Source organism: Xiphophorus hellerii, chromosome 12 (genome assembly GCF_003331165.1).
Source record: "Xiphophorus hellerii strain 12219 chromosome 12, Xiphophorus_hellerii-4.1, whole genome shotgun sequence".
Lineage (NCBI taxonomy): Eukaryota > Metazoa > Chordata > Actinopteri > Cyprinodontiformes > Poeciliidae > Xiphophorus > Xiphophorus hellerii.
Window position 1 is genome coordinate 12,366,868 of NC_045683.1, and position 17,903 is coordinate 12,384,770.

Here is a 17,903-nt window from a genome sequence, read left to right on the forward strand (position 1 = left end):
TTGATTTGTTGCTCAAGGAGTGAAATATGTCAAGCCTTGTTTTCTTGAACTTTTTATGAATATAACTTACATATAAACTCCATTTAAATTTCGTTGTCCTTGTGACAATGACAATAAAGATTTATCTATCTATCAAATTCAGTGTCTGTCTTTCTGACAAGGTTATCCTTTGTCACCAATTCTGTTCATAACCTTTGTGGAAAGAATTTCTATAGATGCAGCCAAATCATTAAAGAGATCAATTTTAGTGATCTAACGGTTGAGTCTGCTTTTTGTGGATGATATTAGCTTCATCAGATAATGATCTCCGGTTTTCACTGGAGCACTTCGTAAAATCAGCACCTCAAAATTTAAGACCTTGGTCTTGAGGGTAAATAGTCATCTCTAGGTTAGGGACAAGAATGAATCATCATGGTTCAAATAGTACAATGAGAGAAAAATTTAGCAGGAGATCAACAGGGGACTGGTGTAGCATCTGGAGTGATGGTGTAAGGGTCGCAGAAAGAGCTGAGCTAAAAGGAAAAGCTCTCAATTTACTGGTCAATCTCAGTTTTTATACCATCATCATGGTCTCAAGCTCTGGGTGACCAAAAGAACAAGATCGCAGATACAAGCGAAAAATTAGATTCCCTCCACAGGGTATCTGTGGCTCGTAGCAGAGCAAGAGTAAGAGTAGGAGGATCGTACGTTTCTACAAAATGCCACTCACAATATGGTGGCAAGGCGGCGTAAGCTCATGCAAGTTCTATTTTTTCTAGGTCTAGGGTTTTCTCAACCTTTTTGACGTACGTTATTCTCCTGATCTTAAAGTAGCTTCTCAAGACAAAGTTTATAAAAACCAAATAATTTTTTGGCTTGCGTCTTGTCATATGGCCTTACGAAATTACGTTCGAAGCCAAATTAATGTTATGTTATTTTTACCCTGCATAAAGCTATAGCAAAGCGGTGGCGAAAGGGTTAAAATTAAATGAGCAGGTCATGCCTTTGAAAACATCTCCTTTGTGAAGAGTGTTTAGGAACTCCGACACATGTCGTCGAGCTTTTAGGGGAGGGCACCTAGCTACATTCAGCTGTCTTTCGGCCTGCTGCATAATTAATTTAACCCTCGTGTGTACATCCAAAAAAGATGGCGACCCTTACAGCGTTTTGCAGAGCCGAGGGTTTAATCTTCAAAAACCTCGCAGGTCATCGAAGAGCCAGAGTAAACTTCGCTGGCCACCGCCTCCTAAAGGTCTGTTTTTGAACTATGGCTCAAATGTGTCTTAGAAGGAAGAAAAGTTGTGGTTGACGTGTCTTAACTATCGCTAAGGAGTTTCTGTTTGTTGGCTGCAAAACTCGAGATCACGTTAGGCTCTCGATACCCAAGGACGTACCTTGGAAGTACAGCTAAAAGTCTGCTATTGCTGAGAACACAAGGAAGCAGTACTTGATAAATGCTTGGCGCCCAGCTAAGACCCTTCCCATGGTTTTAATAAATGGCCCATTTTTACTCGGGTATGGGCTTTTGTTCATATCTATAATGGACAATAAATTGTTAAGTTGACAGATATCAAATATGCATAAGCAATTTAGTTTTAATTTATCATCATCATCAGGTAAACTCAAACCTAAAATACATACCTAAAACAAAAACAGATTCAAAAGTCTTATTTTAGAAAGAATGCATTTATTAAAATGCCCCCAAAAGACCTGCTAAACAGCCGGCAAGTGCAGGAAATTGATTCCATGACTGTCTAATCATAAGCAAAGGAGTTGATGGCAGGACACGATGGGGCAAGAGGATAACTAGGAGCTTGAATGCAGGGAAACTGCATGCAAACCTGCAACCAGTGGTGCAGCAAGCTTTTCAAATTGTGGGGGGGGGGGGTGTGAAGCAAATTCCAATAGGTGAATGGAGGGAAGGAGACTGCTACCTTGGCTGAATCTACCTCTAAAAATGTAACATGTTGTTTTTCTGCTACTGCACAAATTGAACAACCTGCATTTGAGACCCTGAAAACACAGGGTTGCTATTGGTCGCTGCATTGGTCAGTTGTTTATATGTGGAACAAAATTAAATAACGACACTGTATTCCAACCTGCAGGCTAGATATTCTAAATAATGTAATGTCTGAGATTATTGAGCCCCTGATTACCATTACCGTTGTTGATCAGGATTTGTTTGGTTATGAATAATGAGACAACCCAACAACTATCAACCATTATGTGTGAAGGTATAGGAGAAGGTCATATTCAACCTCATCAATTAAAAGGCCTAACCTTCAAAATGAACAGCAATAAATAATTGAAGAATGTATATGAGTACAAGTTATGAAAGAAATTTCCTTTTTTGATTTTATTTTTTTGAACTTGAATTTTGAATTGTATTATATTGGTTCAACATAATGTCCAGTTCTACTACATGTCAGTCCATGTACCTAACTCATTCCCTCTTGTTCTTTCTGCAGACTTGTGGTTGCTATTTTTCCACATCCAGTCCTAGAAGTTCGCAGTTCTACTCAGATCCAATAGAGGCAGTGAAGGATATTCCTAATGGTGCTACTATTCTAGTTGGAGGTAATATTTAGCATTTTCTAAAAAAAGAAAAAGAACGTCTACGTCACCAGAATGGCTTCAGTCGCATAGAGCTAATTGTACGTTCAACACAGAAACTATCTGTGCAGTGGCAACTTTACTATGAAGAGGTGTTAGCCTGAGCATGCTGGCTGATTACAGTTTAAACATTGAGCACGCACAAATTCCTTGTCTCTTATTTATAGTCAAGCTCACAGGGACATTGTTGAACATTTTCCACTGCGTCATATTCCTGTTTGAGGAAAGTCTCATGTAAAGCAATAATAAAACATTAACCTCTCAGTGTTTTGGTCAAAAGATTTCACTCATTCGACTCAAAAGCCTAGATTTCTAAAGCCTTTTGTGTGTTTATGATTGTTGTGCTATCATAAACACACGACATTCATGGTCATGATCATCTGATCAGTGTGTCATTTAAAGAAGTTGAATGTCCAATGGCGTCATCCATGATCCTTGGACTTTGCGGTTTTGTGTGTGATTTGTAATTGTCATGTGCCTATTTGCTCTACAAATTTGACATGTCGCAGATATACAAGGTAAAAGTTCAACTTGATCTTGATGTTTCACCTTTCACACAGTGATTTTGTTTATTATTGCTGTTTTATATCATTTCATTATTATTTGTCTGGTATTTTCCAACACAGGCTTTGGGTTGTGTGGGATTCCAGAGAATCTAATCAACAGTTTGCTGAAGACGGGCGTAAAGGGCATCACTGCAGTCAGTAATAATGCAGGGTAAGAGTGTTCGTTTTTTTATGTCAATGTGGAAATTAGGAGGTATGCTGATTCTGTGTTTGTAAATGCATTAAATGGCTTACAATTTATTAAATTTGCAGAAGTAGAGGTATTTTTTTTTCAGTTATGCTAACAAAAATGTAATCTTTGTGGCTTTTTACCTTGTGATCCAAAACTGATCCAAATTAATTTAGGTGATTGATACATAAGGATTCAAAAAAAATCCTAAAGATTCTTTTAAATTTTTTTTATGACAATTTTTTCTATTTTTCCTAGAGTGGATAACTTTGGCCTGGGCCTCTTGCTGCAGACCAAGCAGATCAAAAGGATGATTTCCTCCTACGTAGGAGAGAACGCTGAGTTTGAGAGACAGTATTTGTCAGGAGAGCTGGAAGTGGAGCTAACGCCACAGGTTGGTGTAGAAATGTTACAGTACAAAACACACATTACCAAGCATAAGATTAATGTTTTCAATAAGTTAAGCTTTATTAACACCCTATTTTTGTTGATCAAAATGTAAATTCTTCTGATCATGGCTCAGTTTACACACTTTATTGCACTTGCAATAAATTTGTCTCTTCCTCACCACAGGGGACTCTTGCAGAGAGGATCAGGGCAGGAGGTGCTGGGGTTCCAGCCTTCTTTACTCCCACCGGCTATGGCACTCTGATCCAAGAGGGAGGCTCTCCTATTAAGTACAACAAAGATGGCAGCATTGCTATTCCTAGTGAGGAGCGAGAGGTTAGACTGCTCTTCCCTCGGCTTTTGGTTGCTTCATACTTTAAATTCAAGATTCCATTTTCTAAAAAATCCTGGGGGCAAATAGTTTTTGCAAGGGAAGGTGAGTTTCTGGTGGGTGAGGAGAAAGCATTCTTCCTTGCTTCCTTGTCTTCTTTACAGAACTCAACCACTCGCTTTGCAAGACAAGCACTCGCTACATCCTGCTTTTTATTGTAGCCAATAAGTTTCCTCACATTCATTTAACACTTTCTTGTTGGGATTCCTTAAATCCAGAAAATATCCGTTTTGTGAAGATCATGAAATACAGTTGTGTACCATAGTTACAACATTAACTTTACTGATCAGTTCTCATGGCATAACTATATTTCACTTAACTACTGAAGTGTACAATTTTGCACAATTGTACACTTCAAAAATCGTCCTATAATTGCCCCCCCTTACTAACCCTTGTCTCCACAGAAAACATATTTGGTTTTGAACATAAATCAATGGCGTCAGTAAAGCAAGTCGGCATAGCTGGCTAGTCAGGACTAATACTCTGTGTTAAACCTATTTATGATATTACAGTGTTAAGATGTGGGCTTTATTTCCAGTTGCACTGTATGATAGAGTCTGAATTTCTTTCTTTTGGATTTGCTGTGTTGTTTATCTACAGGTGCGGGAGTTTAATGGCAGGCACTACATTATGGAAAAAGCCATCACTGGGGATTTTGCTCTGATCAAAGCATGGAAAGCTGACAAAGCGGGAAACATTGTTTTTAGGTAATTATACGACATTTTGAAAGAAAGGAAAAACTACTTCATCTACAGACTTGCTAGAATGAGCCTTTTCCTTCTTTTGACTAAACTTGGTGTAAATGTGGGAAATTAAGTTTCAGGAGAAAATGTTAACCTGTTCACATCATTGTATTAAACTTGTTGCAGGCATGTCTCGTATCTTGAATACGTTGTTGTTCCCACACAGCAGCCTGCTTTATGTTGATTTTTTTTTCCCGTTCTGATAAGTGCAATAATATTTGTAAAGTATCTGGATCTACCTTGGTGTTGCTGACACAGTTCATTTATTTTCTGACAGCCAGGTGGCAGGTTGTCAGCCATATTTCAGGCCCGTTTTGCTGAGTATGTTGGTCCTGTTTATAGACAGGTGCACATCAGTACATTGCTGTAAAAAGTATTTTTGTTATTTAGTAAAATCTTTGGCCCTTAAAACAAGTTTTTTCACTGCTTTTCTATGTGGTGTTTTTGCAACAATGTAATCCTTCATAGTTTCTATCATGAATCTACTTTTCTTGCATCCTTTTATTGTGGTTTGGGAATATTCCAGTGCCTTCTAACCCATTGAAAGCTAAAAGGAAGAAACACTTTAGAAAATTATTTATAAAATGCTTTGTTCACATGTAATAGTTTTGTTATTGTTAATCTTACTTGATCACAGATTAAATTAAACCTTGGGTTACTATTTTTTTACTGTATGCACTAGTTAAAAGAATGTGTATTTTTAAGTGTTTTACAAGTTTTTTTTATATAACTTGCTCACAGTAATATTGATAATAATTTAAACTTAATTTCATTCATCAAATGCACTGATCTTGACCTTTTGTATAGTTATTTTTTTATCCTCAAGAGGGCAGTGTTCTCCAGTTCAGCACCAGCTGATTCGAGAGGTTGTATAGTAGACACTCCTTTCAACCCTTTTTAAAACCCCATTTTGTGTCCAGTTTTGGAATAAAAATCTCCCCAGCATAATAACTTTCTAGAAATCATGTGCGTTGTTTTTGTGTCTTACAGGAAAACGGCAAGAAACTTCAACCAACCCATGTGCAAGGCAGCCAAAACCACAATTGTTGAGGTAGACATAAATGTTCATTTAATCTGCTAGGAAGCATTTAGATTAGTGTTATTATTAAAAAATAACACATTTTTTTGTGTTATCAAAGCAAGAGATAATTTAACATTGTTAAAGAAAGTCTTTATAAATAGTTTTTTTTTACAACTGTTGCCAGGCCAGGTTGGAGAGTGGGCAGCAGTTTTTAAGATCCATTTCAAGATAGATTTTGGGTCTAGACTTTGACCAGGTCATTTTAACTTATGAATACGCTTTTACTTAAGTTACTTAAATGACATTTCAGGGTATGCTCAGAATCAGAATGCTTTTATTGTTATTGTACCAAAGCACAGCAAAATTCATTTCATTACAACCCATCCAAAGAAGACAATAAACAGACAAACACAAGGAAGACTGATGCCTGGGGCTGCAGCCATTGAAGGCGCTGCCCTGCAATTTTCCAATGACAGAATCAGCTTTATTGGTCAGAATTGTGAGTACAAACAACAAACCTTGGTTTCACACTCTCTCAGCGCACAGACAATAAGTATTGATATATAATATGTAGAGGAAATACATAAAAGATTAAAGGACAACCAGTTTGTTATAAAGACAAGTGGAAATGCAGGTTGTGGTAGTTCAAATATCCTAATTTTATTTCACAGTACAGTAGTAAGTAAGTTGGGCTGTAAGATGTTCATTGTGTTCATCAGAGAGACAACCTGGGTAGAAACTCTTTGTGGCTTTTGCAAATAGGGCTCTGTAGTGCTGATCTGAAAGTAAAAGTTTAAACAGTTTATGTCCAGGATATGGGGGGTCTGCAGAGATGTTAGATGTCCTTTTCCTGACCCCTGTTCCTGTAGAAGTCCTGAATGGAGGGAAGGTCAGCCCTATGATCTGTTATGAAATGAAGGGGTATGAATACTTTTGTAAAACACTGTATCAAGACATTTCCATATAAGATGTCTGTATAGAGGCTAAACAACTCAAACTACCTGAAAGAGATTGCAAGATATTTGTAAGGTTGGAAACTGAGGACTGGTTCTCAAACTTTTTACCTGATAAAAGAAAGGCTCAATGATAAGATTCTGGCTTCATGCAGAATAAATAACCAATATAAAACCAGGCTCTTTTACGTGTCAGATAAAGTGTTAATAGTTGCAGCTTAAAAATGTCTCAACAAACTCCAAATTTATTTATATTTCACTGAATTGAACTCTGACATTAGGTATTATTTATAGATAAGGCATAATACTCTGTGCAGAAGGCTGTCCATGACATGACCGGTTTCAATCTAGCTGTCTGGTCTCCTACTTGTCCAGCATTTGACAGTTTAGAATTGTCATCACTTATCTTTTCCTTGTGTGTCTCCCTCTCAGCTCCACCAACACACAGCTTCACACCTCCGATGTAGACACTGCTCAAAGAAAGTGTGTGTGTGTTAGGATAAACCTTTAAATGCAAGCACTTTCTCAAAATAAAAAGCTGTGGTCAGCTTTTGTTTAATACTGTAAATATCTTAAGAACCAAAAGCATATTTTTAATTATTTTACAGTTGCTGGACCTGAGATTTGGTTTACTGTTGATTTTAGAAGTATTTGAAAGGGAGAATAAATTGAGTCACCATGGAGCTGCTGTGGGCTTAATACGTTAACTAATTTGTTCCAGTCGGTGAGCCATAAAGTTTCCTGCTTAATTAAAAGAACTTCTTGATTTCAGCTGTATGTCGTCATGCAGATTTGTTGTGGTCGCAATCATGACAGTGATGACTTATTAAATAATGAAGAGTTGGTGCAAACAGGAATTCTTTCTTTTTTTTATCAAAGAAACACCTTCAATAATGATAGCTTTTATCTAAAGTAGCACTCATAACAATAAAAGACTGTAATTTGCAGATAATTAAGTTTAATATTTAACTTTGACTATTATCTGTTTGAGGGTTTTTTTTTTTGTTTGTTTTGTTTTTTTTTACGAATAAAAATGACCCACAGTGTTTGTAGACCCAGTATGCATTGGGTTTTGCTTGGAGCTATTTTTTTCAGCTACATCCAGCTGCATTTCTAAGATTGTTTTGTAACAGTTCTTCTCACAAACGGTGGCGGATGGCAGGAATGTTGGTTGCAAAAATGGAAAGTGGATGGCATGAGCTGAAAAATATTTTAATCCTACAGTATTACAGGTTTTCAGGATTTGCCTGACATATTCCAGTTAACAAGGTCTGAGGAAAAGATATGATGGCAAACAGCCTCTGCAAAGTTTTGTGGATGAAGAAGTAATTTTCTTACTTTACAGGTGTTTAGGTATTTACCTTATTAGTGTGTAGAGGTGCAGTTGTGTTTAATGGAACTGTACATAAACCAGTTACTTGTATCTGTTGCAAATGAACCATTGTAATATATTCATTTGGAATCATTAGATTTTTTTTTATTCTGTATAGTTTTAATTACCCTCTTAATTTCAAACACTGAGGTTTAACCCATGAAACACTGATTCTGATCACAGATGTACTCTGTGCTGCCCAAGTAAAATGTCACAGTTAAAGTGAATTTGACTTATTGCACCAAGTCTAATTTACTTTAACTGTATCACTTAAGAGATCACTGAGACATTTAAGTTATATGAATTTCGAATCTTACTTTATAATGATCGAGTGGATTGAACTTTATTTAATTTTAGCCTCCTATGCAGAGCGATTAGTGGGTTCCTGTCTTTGAAATGCATGCAGCAGATGTGCTATAAGTGCATTAGTACATCTGTCTGTACATAATATAGTTCCTGCTCTTGTTATACTTTGTAGATGGTTCATGTATAAAGTATAAAGTTGAGTCTGGATGCTTTCCTTTTGAACACGCTAAATGTTTGTTTTATCTCAGAATGACACACACAAAGTTTGCTGCTCCTTTTTTTAACCATAAAAAACCTTCATGCAGGAAAAGGATTTTCTTGGTTTAACTCACCTTTGTGAAACCTGTGGGAATATAATGTTATGAGAAGGCCTGGATTAACTTTTTGTTTTGTAAAATGAAAAGATGGCTTGTTCTAATACCCCTAAAGAGCAAAGTGAGCTGAAGGGTAATGATGGACTGGACACAACTAAATTACAACCATGAGCAAAATGGGTCCAATTTCATGTTATTACAACTGCCTCATGTTGGCTCTCAGCTCTACCGATTCTACATCTTATCTCTTTGGCATGGAATTTAGGTAAACTGTTGTCAGAAATTACGGGCTAAACATAAATAATTACGGGTCTAACGGCTACCTAGAGAGATGGTTGCCTCTCATTAAATTATAATTTGGTCAAAAAGTTGGATTATTTAAGTAGTTCAGAAGGCTTAATGGCCATGTTAAGCTTTCTTAAGTGATCATACCACACTTATGATCACTGTGCAATGATCAACACTTATGATCATTTCACAGTGATCATAAGTGTTGTATTTCTGTTCGTTTTGATGATTATGACTTTTAGTTTGTACTCTGCAACACAAATCAAACCTTTTTCCCTTTTTCTCCCCACTATCTATTAAACATGCACACTCTTTGCTCTCCACATGAGAGAGCAAGATGAAACCTGCTGTTTATATTAGTTGTTACAGGCGTACAACCACGAAGCACTTGTTCTAGTTTATAGTACCTTTTTTATTGCACCAGAGGTAACATGAACGTTATCTGTGACAACTTCTTCATGATTAGAAAGTAATAGACACATGTTGCAATGCCATTTAAAAACCTTTTATCTTTGATAATGATGCAATTACTGTCTTTGTGAAAATAGATTTATCTCCAGGCTTCGAGCCAGACTTAGTCATAAATTCAGTGATCCGTTGTCATAATCAACCTGCTGTCTGGGTGCACTTGTTAAATAACCACCAGACCTTGTCGGTTTTTATGAAACTGACTTTTTTACTTGCAGCTCAGCTTCCAAGTAGTTCATTACTAAGGTCTTCTAAAAACATGACAACCTTCTGTTGGGTCAAATTTCATAGGATGCTTTAGTTTGTCTGCAGCCAGGTAACCTCTTAATGTTTTAGGAACTAACCAGTTAATGGTTGCTAAGGGATAGTAAATTTCAGGCTATAGCAGATGGACTCATGACAAACGGGACGTTGTAAAATAATAATTTTAACCCAAGGTTTGCTTCAATGTTGGTAAAAGGACTAATATATACATACACACACACACACCCTCGCGCACCCCCACACCCACACACACAAGAATTGGCCTTGACCAATACAAGAGCCTTACTCTTCATCTAGTAAGATGATTGAAAAAACCTGCTGAGTTTCTCTGAAGTAAATCAATGTCTTTCTCAATTACATTAAACTTTAAGAATTTGGAAAACTGTCAGAAAATCAGTTGTCACTGAAGAAAATTTCTAGATCATCACCAGCTCCTGCCATGGTTGCTAGGCAACCAGATCTGCTGTTTGATTGTTCACAGTTCCATGGTATCCAGCTGCTCAGGTTTTCTCTTTTAATGCAGGTACAGCAAAACACCCCCAGTGCATTATGGGAGTCAGTGTAGTAAATCACAGTAGTTTTTGCTATAATTTGACAATTGGTCATCAGGTAAATGACACAACAATATTTCAGTATAGTTCAATAAATGTGTGTGCTCTGCAACCACTCATGCAAGAATTTATATCTTTGCGTGTTTTGTTTGTGTAACTGGAGGAGAGCTCTAAATGGATATAAATGACCGAGTGAGTATTCCGAGTGATTTATCAGCCTCCCACTTTACATTTGTGTGGAAATAAAAATAGCAGTTGTTCTTTGCACCTTAAGCCAGATTTTGTTTTTGTGCTTGAGGTTTGTTAAATGTTTTAAAATGAACAAAATATTCATAAGAATGATTTGACTTGGTGATTGATTAATTTCTACTGCCACTAATTGGTAGCAAATCACAGTTTTGTGTGATGCACAGGGCTGTTGTAAAAACATCATAACCAATATACCCTAAATTAAATAAGGCTTTGAGCTTCTTTTAGAAGCAAGCTAGCCCACACCTATATTAATAAAAGCAATCTTAAAAGGACTACAATTCTCTAAATCTGTTGGTTGGTCATAACTATTGTGAAATATTTAAAAATTCCTCATTAAGGCTAGTAGTTGAAACCCAATATAAAAAGAATGGGTTGAGGAACGACTCACTGTACTTGTGCGAAAAAGAAATAATTCCAGAGTTCTGTGCTTGACTGATATTGTTGCAGAAGATCTCCATAGTATGGTATTGACTAAAATTCCTTTATTGCTGTTGTACATTGGGAATGCACACCCTTTGAAGGTATCAGGATTTCATCCTGAAGTACTTAACATGAAATGCTTTATGTGATCATCATGGCATTGTCTAGTTTGCAGAGGTACGGTAGGTTTAAAATTTTTAGTAACACTTCCCAACTTAAAATACCTTTTCTAATGTATTGACTAATAAGATACAAAACTCACCATCCGCTTTAGTAGGACTACCTGGCTAGTGTCAGACTAGATCACCTGTTACTATCAACATTCATCCTGCTGCCGACTTGTGGACTGAGAGAACTATTTGAGCTTTGTGACATGGTGAAACATCCTGCAGGAAGTTGTCAATCAAATTGTCCTTCTGTTCTATTCTGATGTTCAGTTTGAATTGCAGACAGCTGTCTTCACTACAATTAGGTACTTGGAGGCATTGAGTTGTCCCCATATGACTTGCTTATTTGCTTAATTTGTGATTAATTTGCTAATTTGTATTACCAAGTAATTGGATGGGTATACTTCATAAAGTGGCTGCATGTGATGCACAGTTTTCATTGCAGACTAGTATTTACTAATTTGAACTTTGTGTGTTTTGTCTTTTGAATTTTGTTGGTTTGCTTACTCCAGTTTTTGCTCCTGAAATATTAAATCTTATACTGTAGTCTTTCGATACTGAATATCTTGTGTCTTGTTTGCCCTATTGCTGGAATTTCAATTACAGTCAACAACCTGGGTGTTATTTGTTACTGCTTATTTTGTCTCCTTGGGCTTCCTGGTCTTATTTTTTTCTGTCTTTGTCTTTCTTTCGCTTTCTCAACAAATCCAGTTACCTTCCTGCCAAAACAAGTTGATCAGACTTTGTGGGCATAAAATGTGCAGTGCTCTCATTTTTACATAACCTTTAGTAAGGGATGTTATGAGGGCTCTGTGTGATCACTGTGAGGTTTTTGTCACAGTAGCAACCCTTGTTGTATTATTGCCCGGATCACTGAACTGCCAGCTGGAACTTGGCCAATGGAATTGTAGTCATAATGAACTATTGGAGTAGTGACCAATACATTTTCTTGTTTTTTGGGGTTTTTTTCCCCCCCTGTTTTAACTTCATGCTGTTTAGTCAATCATTGTACGGTGCTGCCATTGAGCTAGAACTGTCATTTGTTGCACGAAATGTTGCAAGTTTTATGGAGCTTGCTTTAAATGAGCATTTAAAACAAGCTCATATTATTCCACATCAAAAACACTGTACTTAAAAAAGTGCCACTTTGTACTCAAAGATACACCTCTCCAAAGAAAACTGTAGTAAATGCAGGTCTTGATAATGTGCAATTGCAGTAAAATCAAGAGAGATGAGTATCAAAACACATCCATGCCCCATTCACTTAAAGTTTAAGTACTTACTTGTCTTCATGTAAAAGAAGGAAGAAAGTGAATTGGAGTTCTGCTCAAATATACTCATTTAGCTGTGAAATGACACATGATACATTTACTGAGGAACCTCAATCATGGTCAATTTTCTTTATTGTAACCCTGAAGGGAGGATGTAGCGCTCTTTAAATACTTTTGTCATGCAGATTCAAGTTTGAGGAGAAGGGAGACACTAACACAAAGTCATACCCATTCACATCTACAAAAAAGTTTTTATCCACATTTAATTTTTATTTTTTTATGTAAGTAACATTCTTTTAATTCAAATTGCTTATAATGTGGCTTTGAATTCCAAAGAGAAAACAGCCAAACATCCAGAAGCCTTGAAGCCATTGAGTAACCTCCCTGGGCGGACATCGACTGCTGGCCAAGGCCAATGATAACTGAACCATGAGCTGAAAATAAATGACCAAACTGGTGGTGGTCTCTTCCAGCCCTTTTGCTAATTAGGCTGTTTTTGGCATTGGGACCTGTCCAACTTCAAAGCCTTACTCTGATCAAATTCCTCATTCTTCTAAAAGTTTCCGTAAAGTAAAGAAGGGTATTTAAAATCCCAGGTTGGCTTTGTAATAGAGAACTGGTTCTTAGTTATCTTACTTACCTGCTTAAATAAATAAATATGAAAATAAATAAAATATGTGCAGAAATCTGAATTTAGTTTTTCAAAAAGACAGGGATTAGTTCTAGATCCAATATAATCATTCAATTTAAAACAAAAGTGTTAATTTTGACATTCTGAGAAAATATCTGTTTTTAATATCATGTTTCTATCATTCCTTCTGCAAGGTGGGTTCCTTGACATAAAGCATTTACCCATCAGAGTGAGAAAGGGGTTTTGGAAGATTGGATTCAGACTGTAAAAGTGTCACACAAGTCTCTTTTTTTCACAGATATAATTAAGTAAACAGTCTGTTGTTACAGTTAATGTTCTCTTTGACGCATATCCTCTCTACTTAAGAGACTCATTAATAGGTTGTCATCTGAATTTGTCTTGGACAAAATGCATATTATTCAAATTTTTTTCCCCTTATTGTTTCTTGTGAGATATAAACCTCTGTGATTGGTCTGTTCCCAATGCGCAGGAATAAATATGCGTCATTTGGAGAAATATATTTTTTGCTTCTTGTGTTATCAGGGGTTGCCAATCGGCTGGCTAGCTTCTGTTTCCCAGGTACTATTGAGGCAATCGAGTTTCCACAGAGAGGAAACAGATTGCTCGCAATGCCTGTATTTTGGGTTAGAGGATGGAGTCTGCACTGATCCCAGAAAGTGACAACAGAGCATGGCCAAGTGCCCACACAATGGGGAGAGGATGGAAAGACTAAAAATACACACATTAATGAGAATGCAGTGTCGTATTCACTTTGTTTCCTGTAGCTATTTCTACTCATCTTCTTGCTGTCCAGTTTTAATATTTGTTCTTGTGAAACACTTTTAGACCGAATATGAATTCGAATAGCTTCACTATTACTACATGAGGTACTTAATAATTTATAAGTACCTGTGGTTTATACTGATATGTGAAAATTCTGAATGACTTAATCTTGTTTTATCCTGTTTTAAAAATATGTGAATATCTGAGCTCCAGGGTGCATAGCACCTTAAAGTTCTTGCTTATAACTTCTACGTTGCAGCATGTCAGCCATATTTGTGTGACTGTGTGTGCAGGCTGCAATGTATTTGTAGTTTTTGTGAACTGTGAAGTCTGACACTCTTGTCATCTTGATGATTTTGGTTTGTCTGAGTGTTTTGTTAAAAGAACTCTCATAAATAAAAGACCCTAATGTTAAAAATGACCTTTTTCCATGTTCCATAGAACAATCTGTATATAGCTGGATCCACTAAAGCTGAAGTGCTAAAGGCTGGGAGTTGTCTGTTTTCCCAGACAAAAATATGAGTAATACTGCCAAAGTTGTGGTTTACTTTGAAATCTCCAGACATACATCAGAAAGTGTACATTTAGCTCAGTTTTTTGAGTAATTTCAAAAGTTTGCTGACTTTCAAACTAAAAGTTAATGACCTTAAATAGCATATTAGACAAGTACTGAAATCTAAAACTAACAAATTCAACCTAATAGCTTGTTTCTTATAAATGTTACATTGATCATCATCTGCTGGATAAAAAAATAATTTCAGTCTGTCCTCTTAAAACCAGATGTAAAATGTGTCCATTTGAGTACTCAAAAAGTCATGTTTCTAACACTACAACTAACATTGTTGAAATTGCTTGCTTTAATAGTAATCAGTACTCCAGATTGTGCATGACAATTCAGAATTCCCCATCTGTTTGGTGTAATTGCAAAGACTGTTTCTGTTCATGGGAAATATTTATTTAGTCAGTTAATGTCAAGCTATTGTGGTAGGCAATTTTGTTTAGTACAGAACGTGTCTGCTTCTCTTTTGTCTGACATTTGATAAAGGAATAACATTGGTAATTTGTTTTTAATTGTTTGTAAACCTGTAATTTTGTTTATAACCAGACAAAATCCCATTATAAAACACAATGTACCTCACTTCATTCTTTGACTTGGCGGTTGGGAAATAATGTGACCTTTTATCCTGTTGCGCTCCTGCCAGCCAAATAAACAACATTCTTTTCGTACTTACAGAAAAATGTAGGTTAATTTATATTTTATACATTGTCTCTTTTGGATTATATGTTTTATATCAAGCTTATTGTATTACCATAAGTTTAAATTTAATTTTACTCTCAAAATATTTGAGATGTTCACAGCATCTTTCTGGTTTTCTTTAAAATTGCATTGGGAACACTTGTGTAGTAACACTTGGCTGCAGGATTTGGTTGGATTGTAAACAGATCCATGTGAGATTAACAAGATTTGACAAAGCTTGTGGGCTAAAAAAGCGCACCCTCTCAAAAAAAAAAAAAAAAACCACAAAAAAAACCTTGCTGTGTCCCCAGAGGGCACTTTGATTCCCTGTGTCCCTCTGCCAGCTCACTTCATGCCTCGCTTTGCTCTCATTGATGTGAAAATCTGTCTACAAATACGGGAATATCAATCTAAATGCATGTGTCTATTTACTTTCTCGACACACCTGCTCAATTGTGTGTGTGTGTGTGTTTTTTATTTTATTTTAATGTTTTATCCTTCCTTGTCCGCTGAACCTCCTGTGCATTCGGGACACATCACATAGATGAAAGGAACTGAGGCTTTTTATCTGTGCGGCACATTTAAATTGTATGAGCTTCTTATTGTGCTGTGATTTAGCTTTGGAAGTCTAATTGAAAATGCTTCTAAATTCGAGGTCTGTATGTTTTAGAGAGCGCAAAAAAAAAAAAAAAAAACTGTATGAAAAAATCCACTTCTGAGGTGTGGATTTATTTGTTTGCTGCTTCTCATTTGACTCCCATATTTTTACTGAAGAGATAAAGTGCCAGGTAAATTATTTTATCTTTGGCCTTGAAAGGTATGCAAACTGTTTGTTGTGATTCTAGTCTTAGTATTTTGCTACAGTTTCCGTCTTGATAAAAATGTCATGAATTCACTACTATCAAAAAACTCAGACCGAGCCCCCTGGGCAAAGATGAGTTAAATATGCTACACTCCTGTTGCTGTGCTTCCATCAGTCTCATTCTTTGTCAGAAGTTTACTACAAACCAGCCTAAAGAGCCATAAAAGGAGTCTAAAATCACTTTACAATCCTAAGTGGCCTTAGCTCCTGAGAGACCAAGGCCTTCGTATCCATGACAACACAAAGATGGGATCCACTCCTGGCCATTGACTCCTCTCAGTCAGCACCGAGAACTGGGGGAGAGAAGCAGAGATAAGGAGAGATTCAATTCAATTTGCTCTGAACGGCTGCCCCTCATGTAGATGGAATAAGTAGGTTACACAGTGAGCTGCACAGGAAGCAAAGCACTGAAAAGTAGAAGTGAAGCAGAGAATTGTGCTGTTGTGGTTAAATTCTCTTTCAGTCACTAGAAACATGATTGCTTTTGTGCAAAGCTTTTTTTCCCCTTCATATTACATTTTCACATTTTTTTTATTTTTTTTTTCCCCCCACAAGAATCATTTTATAAACCATGTGCGGAACACAGCTAAAGTGGGAGAATGCTCTCAGGTCAGATAAGACAAAAATGTAACTTTTTGCGCTGCATGGAAAATGCTGTTTGGGAAAAGTAACAACGTTGCACTTTATTGAACATGGCAGTGACAGCATCATGCTGTGGGGATGTGTTCCTGCAGCAGGGAAAGAAAGCTGGTCAGGTGTGGGGAAAATGGATGGAGCTAAATGCTGAACAATCCTGTGGGGAGAAGAAAACGGTTGGAGGCTGCAAAAGACTTGAGACAACCTAAAAACACACAGCCAGATTTAAAATGTAATAGTTTAGGTCAGACTGCAGTATTTTACGGTCTGCGTACCACATCTGGCCCTTTGAAGACGGCATTTTATTTATCAGTAGGAACTAGGCCCAAAAGACTAGCATTGTAAACATGACTAGTACCAAGGAAGATCAAGAGATGCATAACTGGTTGTGACAGAGTCAGACTTTTTCTGAGGATGCACTGCTTAAATTTTGAAATCTCAAACAAAACAGAGATATGGAAGTTTGCTACTTTTAAGTAGTTTTTAATATCTCTATATTTATCTCTATTTGTGGATTTACATACGTGTGTGTATTTATGTCTGTATATCAAGTCTTGCATTCCTTTTGAACTAAATAGATCAATCTGTATATGCTTGCCATTTTTCTATATCTTCAATTCAAAATCATCATGTTTAACATACTACCATTGCAATTTGTTTGTATTTTTAGTCATTTCTTTTTGTTTAACAAGCATACATCCAAAAACACAATTCTAAAGGGAATTCTAAAGTTCCCTTTAGAATTGTGTTTTTCATTTTTCCAACTATAGAAATTTTAAATACTTCATAATATTGCTTTTTTTTTTCCAGATTTCATTTCCAAAAGGTTTTAAAAACAATTTAATATTTTCTTTCCATTTCACAATTATACAGCTGATCACTTAAAAACCGATTAAAATACAGCTTTGGTTGTAACTTGACAAAATGTGAAAAATTCAAGGAGAGGTTTGCAAGGCGTTTGTTTCATGAAAGAAACAGGAGTTTTTAAATGTTTTGAGCAGACGACTAACGGCCAACAAGATTAGTGGAGCCCAGTCATGCTGCACAGTTCCATTTTCACACCTGTTAGGGTGTAGGCTGCTGGGAGCCTGCTTTTTAGCACATCCTAATGTTACCTAAGGAGAGAAGAAGGCAGGTGTATTTCTTGTGGGATTTTTATACCAGTCATGTTGACCGAGCGCTGTTTAAATCAATACCCATTTCCATCTCCGTCCTGTTAGTCAGACAGAAATAATCCCTTATGTACACTTCTCTGCTGC

The 17,903-nt window shown here is 36.5% G+C and overlaps 1 protein-coding gene across 1 annotated transcript in view; it reads left to right on the forward strand.

Moving 5' to 3' along the window:
- The first annotated feature begins 845 nt into the window (after positions 1-845).
- oxct1a (3-oxoacid CoA transferase 1a) overlaps positions 846-17,903 on the forward strand; it is a 44,986-nt gene continuing 27,928 nt past the window's right edge. The window contains exons 1-7 of the mRNA XM_032579737.1: positions 846-1,231; positions 2,448-2,556; positions 3,219-3,309; positions 3,586-3,721; positions 3,901-4,050; positions 4,706-4,812; positions 5,839-5,899. Coding sequence (XP_032435628.1) covers positions 1,127-1,231; positions 2,448-2,556; positions 3,219-3,309; positions 3,586-3,721; positions 3,901-4,050; positions 4,706-4,812; positions 5,839-5,899 — 759 coding nt within the window. The 5' untranslated portion in view covers positions 846-1,126. The remainder of the gene's footprint in view (positions 1,232-2,447; positions 2,557-3,218; positions 3,310-3,585; positions 3,722-3,900; positions 4,051-4,705; positions 4,813-5,838; positions 5,900-17,903) is intronic.